A 17,997-nucleotide genomic window follows, 5' to 3' on the forward strand; every position below is an offset into this window, starting at 1 on the left:
GTTAGCCGCTAATCTATTCTCCTATTCTTGAATATGAAAATCATTATACAACAGAAGTCTGAATGAGCTGTTCACTTTTCTTAAAATTTGCCACTATGAGCAGACTTACTTGTGAACATAGATACATTGAAACAAGAAGTCACCACAAGTGAATTGAAATGTTTTTTGGTTTCACATTCTAACTTTGCATTGTAATTTACACTAAGATAATGTACCAACATTTCTCTAAAGTAATGATTGAACTTTGGTGTGTAACGCGTGCCATGTTCAGACGGTCCTTCAGTTGCCTGGGAACGTGATAGGTTAGGCAATTGTGAAACTGAATCCCAAAGAGATAAAACTGTTTTAACATTCACCAGAGATGCTACTTGTCTGGAGGAATAAATTCCTGCTTATTACAGAATTATGTTCACGTTGAAATAAAATGTTAAATATTTAGGTAACGGTCTTTCCTGTCCACTCTCTGAGCAGCAGGACCCAGTTCAACAGCGTTACAAAGAGTTGTTGGTTGTACGAGAGCAGTTACTGAAGAAACTGGAGGAACTGCAGATTTCAGACTCTTCGACAGGAATGCCTCCCCATGTTTCCAGCTCATCAGCTTCGTCTTCTCCGGTGCCAGTATCGCCACACTCACAGACAACACTTTGAGATGTACGTGTAGAATTCCGAATACTTGTAGTGCTGATTACTTTAGAGACTCTAAAGAGTTTATATACGTTATACTGCAGCATGTTAAAAGAATGCTGGATAGGGGTGTTGATTTATTTGCATGTTAATACTATAATGCCTCTTTATACAAAAAGTGAATTAAAAATATTTTGATAAATGACATTATTCTAAAAGATGTTTGTGCCTTAGTTTAAATGGTAGCAGGCTGCCGTTTATGTAGGGTTAATGTCCTGCTATTTCTGTTTGAGTTAGTAGTAATGCTGACTTTCGCAATCACTGAATAAAGAAAACTGTGGAATTACTCATCTCAAATGCATACGAGTAGTGAGGGTCTGGAGGACAGCTATCCAGCCTCTATGGATTCCTGCAGAATTGACCAGGAAATCCAGATGCAATATGTTATACAGATACATGTTACATGTGGCTTGCACTGCAAATTATGGATCACATACGGCTTCCTACTTTAATGATGTTGCCGAGGTAATCGGGATAGTACTGGACTATTAATGGAGCTACAGGACCAAACAAAACAGACATCAGGCTAGAGAAATTTTTGAAAGCAAAATGGAAGTGAAATTGATCTTCGGCAGTAGCACATAATGGGCTATAGCGAATCGGCCCCCAGCCTGTTTTACACCCCACCCGAGTAACAGGCTGCTGATTCGCAGTTGCCCATTACGCACCACAAGATCAATTTCGTCCACCCCCAGTGTATTTTTCGGTGACTGTAGATGGTCATTTTCCCCCCCTCCCCCCACCTCATGTGTTGTCATCTATTCCAGTATCAAAATCAAGGCTTGAATAAAATGCGACCAGTTTCTTTCTATGAATATTTTACAGCCTGAGTTCGCTCACATTTTGTAAGTGGAATCTTTCCCTGAACGGAAGCGTCAGCCTATGAGTAGAGCATATGCGATAAACCCGATACTCCAGGAACACCTGCATTCCTAGTGGGGCTTTCCAGCTGCAATTTATGAGCTTACGTAAATAACTGAATATTTCCTCGCTCATTTGTTCATTGTTTGCCATGAGCTAAAATGTTACGCATAATTTAAACAAAATTTGAATTAAATGTATGGTCAATTATAATCTTTGAAATGCCCATTATCTTATTGTCCATCCCTTTAAAGCTGACATTAGTTAGGATTTTGTATAAATGTTTTGTTTTTATGGGCCAGTAAGAATAATGACTGATTTTGAAAATGTATGTCTATCCGAAGCATTTTAGCAGCTACTTACCTGTGGCTTTAATTATGTTGTATACTTGCAACTATCGATCTGAAAAAGCACAGTAGGGCTCAAACACTGGTATTCCTAAGCCTAAAAATTACTGTTGGCACTGTTAATTCTACCAGAGGTTTTAATCCATTTAAAATCACCAGGTTAATACCTGCATTGAAATAGTGAACAAGAGAATGCCGTAAGAAAATGTTAAATATTCCACCATTGATAATACCAATAGTCATTTGTAGACTTTAGTTCCCGATTCTCTAGTGTTACAAGTGTGTTATTTAATAAAGCATAATTTTTTTGCTTAAATGTTCCTTTTAGTAATGCACATAAACTTGTTTACACTTTTGGACACTTTTTTCAAATCAATTTACATCAGCCAAATTTGATACCAATATTAGTTTATGAATTTCATGCTTATTATGCAAGAGCCTTTTGTATTGGTTACTTTTCTTTGAATGTATCTTTAGCACAAAAATTTTCACCTCGATTCATTTTTTTAAGGGCGTGTTAAGGAGATAGTGAGAATTTAACTAAATTGGCAGCACTCACCCGAGTAAGAAGGGTGTGTATTCAAGTCCTATTATGGACTTGACAACATGTTGTAGGCTGTACTGAGTGAGTGCTGCATTGTTGAAAGTGTTCAGATGAGACGTTAAACCAAGGCTTCGTCTGCCAGCGCAGATAGACGTACCAGGTCCCATGGCACTATCCTAAGAAAAGCAGGAGAGTTCTTCTGGTGTCCTGACCAACATTCCTCCTCAACCACCACCAATAAAACACAACAATATTTGGTAATTTGTCCCTTTGCTGTTTGTGGCACCTTGTTAAATGCAACATTTTACCTACATAACAACAGTGATTGCACTTCAAAAAGTAATTCATTGGCTCTGAACTGCTTTGGAACATCCTGAGGACATAACACGCTATATAAATGCAAATTTGTTCTTTCAAATTTGTCACAAATTGAGCAAATTTAGACCAATTCTTCAAAGCTGGTACATTACCCTGTTCATATTTGCTTCAAATTCCAGAGATCTGAATTGAATTTAGCTGCATCCTAGTGTCAGCCATTTACACCTTATTCCATTGTACCAGGGAAACCAGTTCAGAGAGAAATCGCGTTTGGACTTGGGAAAAATTTACATATGCTTGAATTTGTGCAGTTCCTACTCTACATTTTAAACTTGGTTATACGTAAGCCTGCTCTGTTGCTGTTAAACTTTAATTGGATTTGGCTGATAGCTGTGGGTCATAAATGGATCATTACAATTGTTTTAGTCTTTTATGTCCTGAATGTGAATATGCCCGATGTCATAATCCAAACCTGAAATCGAATGAGGGATTTGCCAGTGCTGAAAACTTTACATTAAATTACCGCTGTCGGTCAGATTTAACCAGTAGATCAAACATTTGTACCTTTTAGAGCTGTGTGTGCTCAGAAACTGGTGTAGATAGCAAGCATACATGAAGAGCTCGGTCAGTTGAAATTTTCCATTGTCCTCCATCTGGTTGTAAAGTCCAGTTGCTCCCTGAATTTTCTGTTGCACGTGATAAGTTGTGGGGATGGCACATTTTCTTCCATTTTTGGTTTTGTTAGGCCTGCTGTCAATCATTACCTCAGTTTAAAAATGCTTCATCAAACAAAAATTGAATTCAAGGCTTAGAAACTATAATTGGTTTTAGATATTTTGTAATAAGTGTTTGCAAATCCTACTCTTTGTCTTTACGTGATTAATAAGTTGTGGATTGTTACGCATTCCATTTTTTTTGGCAATATTCTTCAAGAATATCACTAAACAGGGAAATCCAGACTGGTTGAACCATTTTACTTTTGTTGGCTGATCTGTATCATGCAACATTTTTTTTCCTTCATTTAAGTAACAAACTGTAGTAGCCAGAGGCCTTTATTCTGTGGGCTATGAAGCATTCGTAATTGAAGAAAGATAAAATTAATTTCCATGGTGACAAATTACACTGTTACATTAATGCTGATGCTCGCAGAATCTACTGAAATTTACAAATTATATTTTGTGGCCAAAAAGTGTAGCTGTCGGATTTCTTAGTGTTTAGTATTCAGATGTTTCTCTAGCTTGTTGATCTGAATACTAGCCTGTTGTAATTGGACTGAAACGTTCTGGTATGCTGCACATATTGCATTGCGACTACTGACTTATGTGTTCATTTTGTTTAATGTTGCTGCCCTAAAAAAAACATTTTCCCTTGAAATGGGTTTCTGATGAAAAATGGGCTTTTGTATCTGCAAATATAAATAAGTAAATGGAAGTAAATTATACTTCTAAAGGGTACTCGGGGATTGATGAGATATAGTACATTATTGGTGCGGAAGATTCAGTAATTGAATTAGCGGTCCTGCTTGTGAGTGTGGTTATAACCCATTGTTAATCTCTATTGAGTGTTCTGTTTTACCACAATTGTACACTTAATTTCATGGAAAGTTTTGGAATTTAACGAATCATTTTTAATGGTCATTAAAACCAGTTTCATTGCTGTTAATTTTGTGATCAATTATGATACAATAAGTAAATTACAGCACTTGCATATATTTATTACACAGTTTAAACAAATCTCAAAATTTACAATTGTGATTTAAACATACTTTGGTCTAAATGTAGTCTTCATTTTGTTTCTCTAAGTCGGTGTCCTTTTTGAGTCCTGTTTAGATTTACTTGACAATAATGCTTTGCCACTACAGAGTGGACCAGAAACAACCTGCAATGGGTGAAACTCCTGTATTCATGAGCTTTAGTCAAAATGAGGACTTTTGTGTTTTAAGCTGGAACGCAGTGTTATACTCTCATTGACTTTTTCGTTAAAAAAATTATCCAAGCAGGAATTTCACCCTCGCTAATGTGTAGCCTTTGTATCTTGTCCATATGTTTTTTGATTATATTTAATTATGCTCAGGATGTTTGCCTTTAAACTAGCTTTCTGGGTTTTTTTTTCCACATCTGCAGTTTCTGAAAGCTGCACATATTTTGAGAGGGGGCAGCAAAATTACTGATTATAAAGAAGTAAATGTTGATAACACAGTAAGTAAAGATAACTAATGGAATGTGGATAATGGTTCCGAGACCATAGTACTGGTCACATGCCTTGTATACATTGCTTTGACAAATTGATGTTTATAATTAAACAGCATATAAAACTGATCTATGTTGTATGTCTGCCTTGTATAGTCAAATATAATGCTACTGTCTGGCTATTGTGAAATAATAAAAAATTACATAATGTAAATTATCTCTTCAGATGTTCTGATATTTCCACCAACACATTAAACACTAATTTCTATGTCATCCATGTTATAAAAAACTTTGTAATTCCTGCCCATCACACTTCAAATATCACAAAGTACTTAGTGCAAATTTTTCTGTTGTACTTTTTAGCATATTCATCATCATATGCAGTCCCTCGAAATCGAGGAAGACTTGCTTCCACTCTAAAAGTGAGTTCTCAGGTGACACTGCAGTCTAATAGGGGAATTACAGTCTCTGTCACAGGTGGGACAGACAGTGGTTGAAGGAAAGGGTGGGTGGGTAGTCTGGTTTTCTGCAAGCTCCTTCCGCTGTCTGCGTTTGGTTTCTGCATGCTCTCGGCGACGAGACTTGAGGTGCTCAGCGCCCTCTTGGATGCTCTTCCTCCACTTAGGGCAATCTTAGGCCGAGGATTCCCATTGCCTCCAGGCTAGATCCAAGGTCGTCGCATCCTCTGTCATCGAACTACAGTACGCGGACGACGCTTGCATCAGCGCACATTCAGAGGCCGAACTCCAAACCATCGTCAATATCTTCACCGAGGCGTACGAAAGCATAGGCCTTACACTAAACATCCGTAAGACACAGGTCCTCCACCAACCTGACCCCGCCTCACAGCACTGCACCCCTCCTCCCCGCCACCCCCCCCCGCCCCCCCCCCCCCAGGTAATCAAAATCCACGGCGCGGCCTTGGACAATGTGGACCATTTTCCATAGCTCTGGAGCCTCCTATCAGCAAGGGAAGACATCGACGACGAGGTCCAACACTCAACACTACCTCCAGTGTGCCAGCGCAGCCTTCGGTCGCCTGAGGAAGAGAGTGTTTGAAGACCAGGACTTCAAATCTGGCACCAAGCTTATGGCCTACAGGGCCCTCCTATATGGCTGAGACGTGGACCATATACAGTAGACACCTCAAAGCGCTGGAGAAGTTAGCATATTATAAAGAAACAAAGGCAGCCATTTGCAATGCACTGATGAACGCTTCAGGCACAGAATATACCAGAGCAACATTGCAGCTTCTTAATTGACCAACGCACAAATGAAGGCATGGTTATAATCTTCAACCTTTGAATGAATTCACTAAAGAGTCACACATGTACACTTTAGCAGCCAAAATGCATTGTGTTTTACATGATGTGATATGTTCCTGGCCTAAATTCTTGTGAGCAATGCTACGGGAGCTTTGCATACACACGAATGTATGTAGACATAAATAGAGTTTTGCGCATGTCCACTGCATGCCAGATATTACAGATGCAAAACAATGGGTTTTTTCTGGAAATAAACTCAATCATAGAGCTTAAAATATGCAATCTGCAGAGTTCCTGACCAATCACATCTTTCTCTCCTCTCCCCTCCCCACTCAGCATTCCGAAGGGACTGCTCCCTCTGCAGCCAGATATAAAAGGGGTCAGAGGGTCTAGTAAGGAGGAGGAACTGAGGGAAATCTTTATTAGTCGGGAAATTGTGTTGGGGAAATTGATGGGATTGAAGGCCGATAAATCCCCAGTGCCTGATGGACTGCATCCCAGAGTACTTAAGGAGGTGGCCTTGGAAATAGCGGATGCATTGACAGTCATTTTCCAACATTCCATTGACTCTGGATCAGTTCCTATCGCGTGGAGGGTAGCCAATGTAACCCCACTTTTTAAAAAAGGAGGGAGAGAGAAAACGGAATTCTAGACCGGTCAGCCTGACCTCAGTAGTGGGTAAAATGATGGAATCAATTATTAAGGATGTCATAGCAGCGCATTTGGAAAATGGTGACATGATAGGTCCAAGTCAGCATGGATTTGTGAAAGGGAAATCATGCTTGACAAATCTTCTGGAATTTTTTGAGGATGTTTCCAGTAGAGTGGACAAGGGAGAACCAGTTGATGTGGTATATTTGGACTTTCAGAAGGCTTTCGACAAGGTCCCACACAAGAGATTAATGTGCAAAGTTAAAGCACATGGGATTGGGGGTAGTGTGCTGACGTGGATTGAGAACTGGTTGTCAGACAGGAAGCAAAGAGTAGGAGTAAATGGGTACTTTTCAGAATGGCAGGCAGTGACTAGTGGGGTACCGCAAGGTTCTGTGCTGGGGCCCCAGCTGTTTACATTGTACATTAATGATTTAGACAAGGGGATTAAATGTAGTATCTCCAAATTTGCGGATGACACTAAGTTGGGTGGCAGTGTGAGCTGCGAGGAGGATGCTATGAGGCTGCAGAGTGACTTGGATAGGTTAGGTGAGTGGGCAAATGCATGGCAGATGAAGTATAATGTGGATAAATGTGAGGTTATCCACTTTGGTGGTAAAAATAGAGAGACAGACTATTATCTGAATGGTGACAGATTAGGAAAAGGGGAGGTGCAACAAGACCTGGGTGTCATGGTACATCAGTCATTGAAGGCTGGCATGCAGGTACAGCAGGCGGTTAAGAAAGCAAATGGCATGTTGGCCTTCATAGCGAGGGGATTTGAGTACAGGGGCAGCAAGGTGTTGCTACAGTTGTACAGGGCCTTGGTGAGGCCACATCTGGAGTATTGTGTACAGTTTTGGTCTCCTAACTTGAGGAAGGACATTCTTGCTATTGAGGGAGTGCAGCGAAGATTCACCAGACTGATTCCCGGGATGGTGGGACTGACCTATCAAGAAAGACTGGATCAACTGGGCTTGTATTCACTGGAATTCAGAAGAATGAGAGGGGACCTCATAGAAACGTTTAAAATTCTGACGGGTTTAGACAGGTTAGATGCAGGAAGAATGTTCCCAATGTTGGGGAAGTCCAGAACCAGGGGTCACAGTCTAAGGATAAGGGGTAAGCCATTTAGGACCGAGATGAGGAGAAACTTCTTCACCCAGAGAGTGGTGAACCTGTGGAATTCTCTACCTGTTGAGGCCAATTCACTAAATATATTCAAAAAGGAGTTAGATGAAGTCCTTACTACTCGGGCGATCAAGGGGTATGGCGAGAAAGCAGGAAGGGGGTACTGAAGTTGCATGTTCAGCCATGAACTCATTGAATGGCGGTGCAGGCTAGAAGGGCTGAATGGCCTACTTCTGCACCTATTTTCTATGTATGTCACCCCCAGCACCCCCTCTCCTTCCCATGGCACCTTCTACAAGCGCAGGAGATGCAACACCTGCTCTTTTACCTCCTCCATTCCCACTATCCAGGGCCCCAAATACTCTTTCCAAGTGAAACAGTGATTTACTTGTACTTCTTTCAATTTAGTATACTGTATTCACTGCTCACGATGTGGTCTCCTCTACATTGGGGAGACCAAGTGTAGATTCTGTGACCACTTTGCTGAACACCTCCATTCAGTCCGAAAGTGTGACCCTGAGCTTCCAGTCGCCTGTCACTTTAATTCTCCATTCCACTCCCACTCTGATATCTCTATCCCCTGACTCTTCCACTGTTCCAATGAAGCTCAAAGCAAGCTCGAGGAGCATAAGCTCATCTTTCGTTTAAGTACTTTACAGCCTTCTGGACTCAACATTGAGTTCAACAATTTCAGAGCATAACCTCTGGCCACCTTTGGCTCTCTTTCCCCCACCCCCCAACCACCATGTTCCCCCCCCCCCTTTCTCTATAATGGCAGCTGGTCACTACTACGCCATTCACACCCTATCCAGATTAACCTTTTTCTGACCTCTGTCATTACCATTTCAATTCGGCCATCATCCCTTTTGTGTCTCTCATCTCTTCTGCCTTTGTTCTTTCTTCCGCTCCCCCTTTCAGTGCCTAAGAATGTGCTTTTCGAACATTTGGCAGTTCTGACGAAGGGTCATCAACCCGAAACGTTAACTCTGTTTTTCTCTCCATAGATGCTGCCTGACCACCTGAGATTTCCAGCATTCTCTTTATTTCAGATTCCAGTATTTTGCTTTTGTATAAGTAATAAACTTGATTGATTTGAGCTTGTTTGCTTAAGTTGGACTTTGTGGCCTTAAAGTGACACAGCACTGCCTTGGCAGTGGAATAATACATTGTGCATCACATGGTACAATACTCCTGTCCTTATAAAATTGACCATCATACAGGCTGCTAGTAGCCTTAAAAATATATACAATGAGGCTTACGTAGCTTTGCGAGGTGTTATGTAGTGGGTGTATTGCCTGAATATGCAACTTGTCAACAAGAACAAGGTATGTGATTTTCCCAGAGTACATTAACGAGGGAGGTCTGTATGAAATCATAAATAATATTTGAATGATCTGTCAGCCGTGGCTCAGTTTGTGGCACTCTCGCTTTTAAGTCAGAATTATAGAATGGTTACAGCACAGAAGGAGGCCATTCATCCCATCGAGCCCATGCTGGCTCCACAAGAGAACTTCAGCGAGTCTCACTCGCCCACCCTTTCCTTGAGCCCGGTTGCATCTGCAAAAAAACTTCAGCTAATCTCATTCCCCCACCCTTTCCCTGTGCCCTGCAATTCTTTTTCCATCAGGCACTTCTCCAATTCCTTTTTGAAAGCCACGATTGAGTCTGCCTCCACCACCCTCTCAGGCAGTACATTCCAGATCATAACCACTCGCTGCGTTAAAAAAGTATTTCCTCCTGTTGCCTTTGGTTCTTTTGCCAATCACCTTAAATCTATGTCCTCTGGTTCTCGACCATTCCGCCAATGGGAACAGCTTCACCCCATGTACTCTGTCTAGCCCGCTTGTGATTTTGAATACCTCTCAGAAGATTGTGGGCTCAAGTCCCACTCCAGCGACTGAAGCACAAAAGTCTAGGCTGACATTCCAGTGCAGTGCTGAGGAAGTACTGCACTTTTGGGTGAGACGTTAAACCGAGGTCGTGTCTCCTATCTCAGGTGGACATAAAAGATCCCATTGCACTATATCGAAGAAGAGCAGGGGAGTTATCCCTGGTGTCTTGGCCAATATTTATCTCTCAATCGACATCACTAAAACATTAGTCATTATGACATTGCTGCTTGTGGGAACTTGCTGTGCGCATATTGGCTGCCACGTTTCCTACATTATAAAAGTGACTGCTCTTCAAAAGTACTTCATTGGCTGTACAGGGCTTTGGGATGTCCTGGGGTTGTGAAAGGTGCTATATATATGCAAGTCTCATCCGTTTAGAGAAACCAGCATTTCATTGTAAAACAAATAACATTTTGCACTCAAAAAGAGCTTTGATATAGACATACTGGATCAAATACGGGTCAACACCCAGAGAACATAAATTTGAAGTAATTGATAGAAGGTTTAAAGGGGATTTGAGGGGAAATTTCTTCACGCAGAGGGTTGTGGGGGTCTTGAACTCACTGCCTGAAAGGGTGGTAGAGGCAGAAACTCTCACCACATTTAAAAAGTACTTGGATGTGCACCTGAAGTTACGGACCTAGAGCTGGAAAGTGGGATTAGACTGGATAGCTTCTTGTTGGCCAGCATGGACATGATGGGCTGAAATGGCCACCTTCCGTGCTGTAAACGCCTATGATTCTTTAACGTGCATTTTCCCCTCACTATGGCTTATGTAGTGCGTCTCAGTCTGTGCTGAATTAACTCATCTTGAGCAATAATTGGGCATCGGCAGCTGGCCTCAGTGCCTATGGGGAAATCGGCCGACGTTTCCATTGCTGATCCCAAAACAGTGGCTGTTTAGGGAGGATAGGATTGAGCTGACTGATGATCCTTCACCATTGAATAACCAACCAACACTCACTGTCTAGCCTCACACATGAAGACTGGTGACTTTGGTAATGACAACTTTTATTTATGTAACACCTTTTAATGTAGAAAAACGTCCCAAAGGGCTTCAGAGATGGAATGAAAATTGATTTTTAACCAAGAAAGGTGAACAGAAGTTTGGTCAAAGGAGGGTCTTCAAGGGGGAAAGGAACGGCTTTAGGGAGAGACTTCTAGACCATGCGATGCAGATAGAGGAATGGTCACCAATGTTGGGCAAAGGAGAAGAATGGAGATACACAAGGCCAGAGTCGGGGTGGGGGAGAGAAGAGTTGTAGAGCTCGAGGAAGTTACAGGAGGGAGGAGTGAGGCAAGGAAGGGATTTTAATATAAGTCTGAGAATTTTAAATTTGAAGCATTGAGGGGCTGGGAGCCAATGTGCTTAGGCAGGGATAGAGGTGGGCAATATAAGGAATACTGGCACCTGTACAACTGTGCCCTGCAAGATACATACCTTCAAGATTTGGAGGACCCAACCCACCCAAATAAAGCAGATTGGTTCTTAATGATACAGTTTGGGCAGCCTGCCAGCAAGCATGATTATTCCATTTTATACAAACATGTTTCCTCTATGTGCTGGAGTCCATTTTATTAATGGGTGAAATGATTAGTCATTCAGACTAACACCTACATGTATGTGAAGGTGATGGGGGAGGTCATCTAATAGTGAACTGCATGAATTGTGTTACTGTCTCAGTGTTTAATCAGATTCGCCACATTGTGCTATTTGATATATAATGCTGGCATTATTAATTGTGCATCTCCTGCATTCTTTCTACACTTCACCATTAGTTCTATAACCACAGGCATGTAAATGATCCAGTTTTCAGTTTAGAAGCCTCCTATATGCTCAGTTCATCTGAACATCTTTAATTTTGTGGTAATGTATTGTTATGTATGCAAAAAAGGTACAAACTGAGTACTGTTTAACTAAGCAAGGTACAACCTTGTTCCTGCTTTATTATGGCCCAAAGCGTCTGACTCTCAAAATGGTTGGCTTTTTATACCTGAGCAGCACCATGTGTATGCTGCTCAGTGGCCTCCAACAATGACGCCAGCTGGTGGCTAGAAACAGAATGTACATATGTACATACATGACAATACCCCCCCCAAGATCTTATCACAGTCTTTCACAGGTTGAGACATTCCGGTGCTTTGCGTTCTCGGGTTGACCGTCTCAGTTCGATTCCAGCCTTGGGTGAGTGTGCAGGGTCTGTTGTGGCTGGTGGCTGGATGACTGACTTGTTGGGGGTGGCAGTGGCCATGTGAGGAATTGCAAGTCCATTTTTATTGAACAAGTCTGTGATGGAAATTCTGGGTTCACTGATGACCCTTGAGTCCACTGAAGGCTGCTGGTAGGTTGGTTGGTCGTTGATGGTTTCTTCGTCCGACTGCTCTGGCTCATCTGTGTGCCTCAGCTTTGTTTGATCCATGTGTTTTCTGCAAGTTTGCCCATTCTTGAGCTTAATAACAAATACTCTGTTGCCCTCCTTGGCCATGACCATACCAGCGATCCATTTGGGACCCTGACCATAATTCAACACATATACAGGATCATTAACAGAAATCTCATGTGACACAGTTGCGCGGTCGTGGTACCCTTGTTGACTTTGTCTTCTGTATTCAACATGATTACTTAAATCCGGGTGTACAAGAGATAACTTGGTCTTAAGACCTCTTTTCATCATGAATTCAGCAGGCGAGACCCCTGTGAGTGTGTGAGGTCTTGTCCTGTAATTCAGCAGTATGCAAGACAAGCGAGTCTGCAGTGACCCTTGGGTTACTCTCTTCATGCTTTGCTTGATAATTTGTATTGCACGTTCTGATTGCTCGTTGGATGCAGGCTTGAACGGTGCTGACCTTACATGTTTTATGCCGTTAAGTTTTACAAACTCCTGAAACTCCTGACTGGTGAAGCACAACCCATTGTCGCTCACCATTATGTCAGACAGACCATGTGTCGCGAACATGACATTGAGATTCTCCATGGTTGCCGTGGACGTACTGGATGACATGATTATGCATTCTATCCACTTCGAATAAGCAACACCACCACTAAAAACATCTTGCCCAGGAAGGGACCTGCAAAATCTATATGGATCCTGCACCAGGGTTTGGATGGCCATGACCACAGACTCAGGTGTAGTAGAAAAGTTTAAAGTTAACCTATGTATACGGGAACAGGCCACAGGGCCAAAGGACTGCGTGATCTAAATGTAATTTTTGGATTGTAACCACCAATTTAAAAATGGGTTTAAAGATTGCATCCATTAACGTGCGTAGCATTAAGTCAACTACGCGATGTGTTTCCACCCTGGGGTACTTTGCCAAGGTCAAGGCAGACCTGCTATTCTAGCAGGAGTGCGGCCTGCTGCACTTCAGCAGTTACCAGTGGTCGCAATGGTGGTCCCACGGACTATCCATCTGGTCAGGAGGCAACGATTGCCGTTCCTCCGGCCTGTGCATTCTGCTGTGGGGAGGCCACTTTACCATCACAGAAGTTAAGGAGGTGGTGGGCGGCCGCCTCCTCGTAGCAGATGTATAAAAATGTTCCTCTAAGGCTAATTAACGCGTATGCCTCGCCTCTCAGAAGCGAGCGGCTGGCCCTACTCCAGCAGCTCCCACTGCTACTGGCGACATCCAGACCGGTCGTTCTGGGCGGTGACTTCAACTGCATCATCGATGCGGCCGGACGATCCAGCAGAGCGGCAGCAAACTGGACACCATGTTCAAACTCCTGATGAACGTGGTAAAAGATGCAGAAGGGGGATAGGGAGGAAATCAAAAACTGGCGGCCCATCTTACTGCTCAATGTGGACTACAAGATCCTGTCAAAGGTCATTGCAAACAGGGTCAAGTCTGCTCTGGAGCTGGTGATCCACCCGGACCAGGCCTGTGCCGTCCCCGGCAGGAAGATCTCTGATAGCCTTGCGCTACTCACGGATACGATCGCCTACGTGCGGGACAGGAGGGTGGACACCTGTTTAATCAGCTTGGACCAGGAGAAGGCCTTTGACAGGATATCGCACACGTACCTGATGGACATGCTCTCCAAGATGGGGTTTGGGGAGGGTATCCGCAATTGGATCCAACTGCTCTACACAGACATCAGTAGCGCAGTTCTAATCAACGGGTGGGAAAATGAAAGCTTTCTGATCAGGTCTGGAGTCAGGCAAGGCTGTCCTCTCTCGTCTGTCTTGTTTGTGTGCTGTATCGAACCTTTTGCCAAGTCCATCAGGAAGGATGCGGGCATTAGAGGGGTGATGATCTCAGGCAGCGGAAGCGCTCAGGTCAAGACCTCCCTGTACATGGACGACGTCACCGTCTTTTGCTCGGATCCGCAGTCAGTCCACAATCTACAACCAGTTTGAACTGGCCTCGGGAGCGAAGGTCAAATGCAGCAAAAGCGGGGCCATGTTCTTTGGCAACTGGGCCGACCGATCCTTTATTCCCTTCACCGTTAAGCCAGATTACCTGAAGGTGTTGGGAATATGGTTCGGAGCGGACGGGGCGTGCGCCAAAAATTGGGAAGAGCGTACCGCCAAAGTGAAACAAAAACTGGGATGGTGGAAACTGCGCTTCCTTTCCATGGCAGGAAAGAACCTGGTCATCAGGAGTGAGGTGCTCTCGGTGTTGCTGCACGTGGCGCAGGTCTGGCCCATCTCGCGCTCCTGTGCCGCGGCAGTCACCCGGGCCGCCTTCCACTTTGTCTGGAGGTCCAAAATGGACCGTGTCCGCAGAGACACAATGTACAAATCTCTGGACAGTGGAGGAAAGGATGTTCCGAACGTGGCCATCATCCTGATGGCCACCTTTGTGTGCGGCTGCATCCCAGTACGCAAACACCAAGTGTCTCTACGTGCTGAGGTTCTACCTGTCCCCGGTGTTGCGAAGGGTGGGTCTGGCCACGCTGCCGCGAAACGCCCCCACCAGTTGCACCATGCTTGTCCACCTGTCCTTCGTGGAAAAGTTTTTCAGAAAAAACCTCTTTGACCACAAGGCCATAAAGTAGTGGTCAGCACGTAAGGTCCTGGACGCCCTACGAAAGAAGGAGAGGATGGACCCTGCGGGTGGTTCCCTGAGCAGATTGTCGAACTCGTTTGGCAGAACGTCTCCCCCAGAGCTTTCACACAAGCACCAAGACGTAGCTTGGTTGGCGGTGAGGGGGGCCCTACCCATCAGATCCTTCATGCACAGCCGGGGTTTCAGAGACACGGCTCTCTGCCCCCGAGTTGGCTGTGGTGCAGACGAGACAGTCATCCATCACCTTTGGTCTTGCCGAAACTTGCTGGTCCTCCAGAGCAAGGAGATGTCCACGTCTGCGTGTTGCAGACTGGCGCAATCCAAGATCCAGGATTACGTGCTGAGGGACGCACTAAAAATTGGTGCAGTCGCCACAAAGGCACGGTGGGGAAGAGCCACAGTTTAAAGCCCTTCCGTCACGATAAACCCAGGAGCTGGAATCAGTATAAAACTCCCCTCGGGCTGTACTTATAAACTTTTTGTATATATAGAGCACCATGATCTGAAAAAACCTATGTAGTGCCATGTATAATGCAAGTTCTGTTTAGTAATGTATGTTGCAAAGAAATGTAACTGTACCCTCACCCATTCCGTGTACCGTATAGTGCCACTAGGAAAGCAATATGATGACTGTATTAAAATGTATCCTGGATTATACTGAAACGTACCTCGAAATGTAAAGCAAGCAAATCTATTGAACGGAACTGCTGTTAGCATCCAAATGTATTGTATGGAATTGCTGACCGCATCCAAATGTACTGAACTGCCTTCCAATGTATTGTGCAAATTTTTATATGAATAAAGTATATTTTGATATTTTTTAAAAAGATTCCGCTGGTGCTTTGCTGAGCTGCATGCAGGTGTTGCACTGATGCATGCATGCTTCCAGCTCAGAATCAATTCCTGGCCACCATACTGTTATGTCTTTAGATGCTCTGATAATGACTCCACGAGGCAAGATGTTGTACTTGAACTGTAGTGACCTTAGTCCTTTATTGATAACTCCAGAGTGAGGATCACACATGGTGGCCTGCCTTTTATACTAGGCCAGGCACACCTGTACAGGTAACCTACAAGTCTCCCACTGCTGTGCCCTCTGGTGGCACACCTTGTAATAGTACAAACAGTAACCATGTAGGATACATGACATCACTCTCCCCTAAGCCTTTCGTGCGAATCGCCTCTGCATTGATTGCTCGCTGGGCTTAGCTCTATCTGGTTGACCCTAGGCAGGTCATTTCCAACTTGAACTTGGGTGAGTGGGTGGTGTTTCATTGGCAGTAGAGTGCTGGTGGTTTCTGTTTGTGTGTCCATGAACACTCCATTCTCTCCCCTCCCCCCCGTCCATCCCCGCTCCCACATATAGATGGTGCCATTAGCTCATTACATTCATGTCCAAAGGAAAAGAAATTGCATTCACAGTTTTGCAGTAGTGGTGCATGCTTGGAATATTCTTGGTGAGGACAAACTAGTGCCAGGACTGCTGGATGGTGTCCAGGTAGTCTGGTGATGGAGCAGTACCCAGTGCTGGCAGTAGGAACCCGGTTGGCTCAGGTTGCTTGCTCTCAGGGGTTTTGCCGTTGTTCCTCGCGTCGGGCAGGTTCATAGATGCCTGTGACCTCCCTGTCCTCTCCTTACGCCCTGGGTCACTGCTGCTCCCTGAGGGGCAGTCGTCTAGCAGTGCACAGGGAACTGCTGACTCGCATGCCTGGGCATTATTTGGTTTGGGATCCTGGCTGGTCCCGGTCCCATTTGAGAGAACTTTTGCAGGTGACCCTTCGTTCCCGGGTATGGCCATGGTGGTGATAGGGTCTGGGGGCTGCGCCTTGGCACAGTTTGCTCTTTCAGGTTTGTGGCGGTTGGTGCCATCGGGTGCCTGAGAGGTGGAACCGATCGGGGCAGGGTATCGATACCGGTGTCGTTGTCCTCCTGAGATCGCTTGCTCTGTAGCTTGTATGTGTTGGCTGCTTGTGGCCACACTCCATGGTGCATGACTCTGATCCGAGGGATGCAGGCTACTGCATTGGGTAGCTCGCTGGACCTGTGTGTTCCCGATGGGTGTCTGCCCACTGCATTGACTGAATGCAGTTGAAATCCTACATCGCACAACTTTTCACTATTCATGGTAAGTAATCTGTAGCTCCCATCGCGATCGTGCGACTTTTCTTTACTTATTACATGTACACAATTCCGATCATTAATTACACATTTTACATCTAACTCACAGTTGCTATTACATTGAGACTTTTCTTTGCTTGTTGTATGTACACAACTCTGATCATCAATTGCACATTTTACATCTAACTCACAGTTGCTCTTACATTGATTAAGAATGTGGAACCGTCCCTTTAAGTGTGGTGGGTTGCAGGCCTCCTTTAAGAGAGCCTTGCTATCTTTACCCCAATCCGTTTCTCCATTTGGTGACACGTGATACTCCATCAGCGCTGTATCTCGTGGTCTCGCTGCGGCCATCTTTTTCTTCAGCGCTCCACCTCGTGATTTGGGCGCCATCTTTCCTTCCTCCACGATGTCGACTGTGGTGATCCTCTTCTCCCCGGGTTCTGCCACCGAAGCTGGGAGATCGCCTCTGGATCCGATTTTCTTCCTCCGGAGTCCTGCCACTGGAGCCTGGAAGGTGTGTTCGGGTCGTCTCAGCTGGAGCATCTCCACGCAGTCGTGCTGAGCTGTCTGTGCCTCGGGTGCTGTGCTGGTCTGCTCTCTGGTGCCGGATCCAACCTCCGGTGGGGGCTTTCTTTGCCTCTGAGCGCGGAGGACGTCGATCGCTGGAAGGATGAAATCTTCCCAGCTTCAATGGATCTTCTCCATCCACCTTCTTCTGAGTAGCGTTGGTCCATCACCTGCAACAATCCACAGGGGTAACTTGTGCACTGCGTCATCATAGAGTACCTTTACATCTGCACTACCAACGACTGGGATAAGTTCATCGGTGTAGGTGTGCAGCTTTGCCTGAACCGGGACCAACTTGGGTCGTTCAGTTTGATTGTCCCACAGCCTCTCAACGGCTTCTTGATTAATTTCTGACTGACTCACCCCCGTGTCCACTTCCATGAAGACTGGAATGCCATTTATCTCGACTTCCATGCT

General features: G+C 44.5%; 1 protein-coding gene across 3 annotated transcripts in view; it reads left to right on the plus strand.

Annotated features, from left to right (window-relative positions):
* Positions 1-5,157, plus strand: part of mtm1 (myotubularin 1) — a 145,989-nt gene extending 140,832 nt beyond the window's left edge. For all 3 annotated transcript variants that reach the window (XM_070882840.1, XM_070882843.1, XM_070882842.1), the window contains exon 15: positions 472-5,157. In XM_070882840.1, coding sequence (XP_070738941.1) covers positions 472-648 — 177 coding nt within the window. In that variant the 3' untranslated portion in view covers positions 649-5,157. The remainder of the gene's footprint in view (positions 1-471) is intronic.
* Positions 5,158-17,997: the final 12,840 nt, after the last annotated feature.

The sequence above is a fragment of the Pristiophorus japonicus genome, chromosome 6 (assembly GCF_044704955.1).
Source record: "Pristiophorus japonicus isolate sPriJap1 chromosome 6, sPriJap1.hap1, whole genome shotgun sequence".
Classification (NCBI taxonomy): domain Eukaryota; kingdom Metazoa; phylum Chordata; class Chondrichthyes; family Pristiophoridae; genus Pristiophorus; species Pristiophorus japonicus.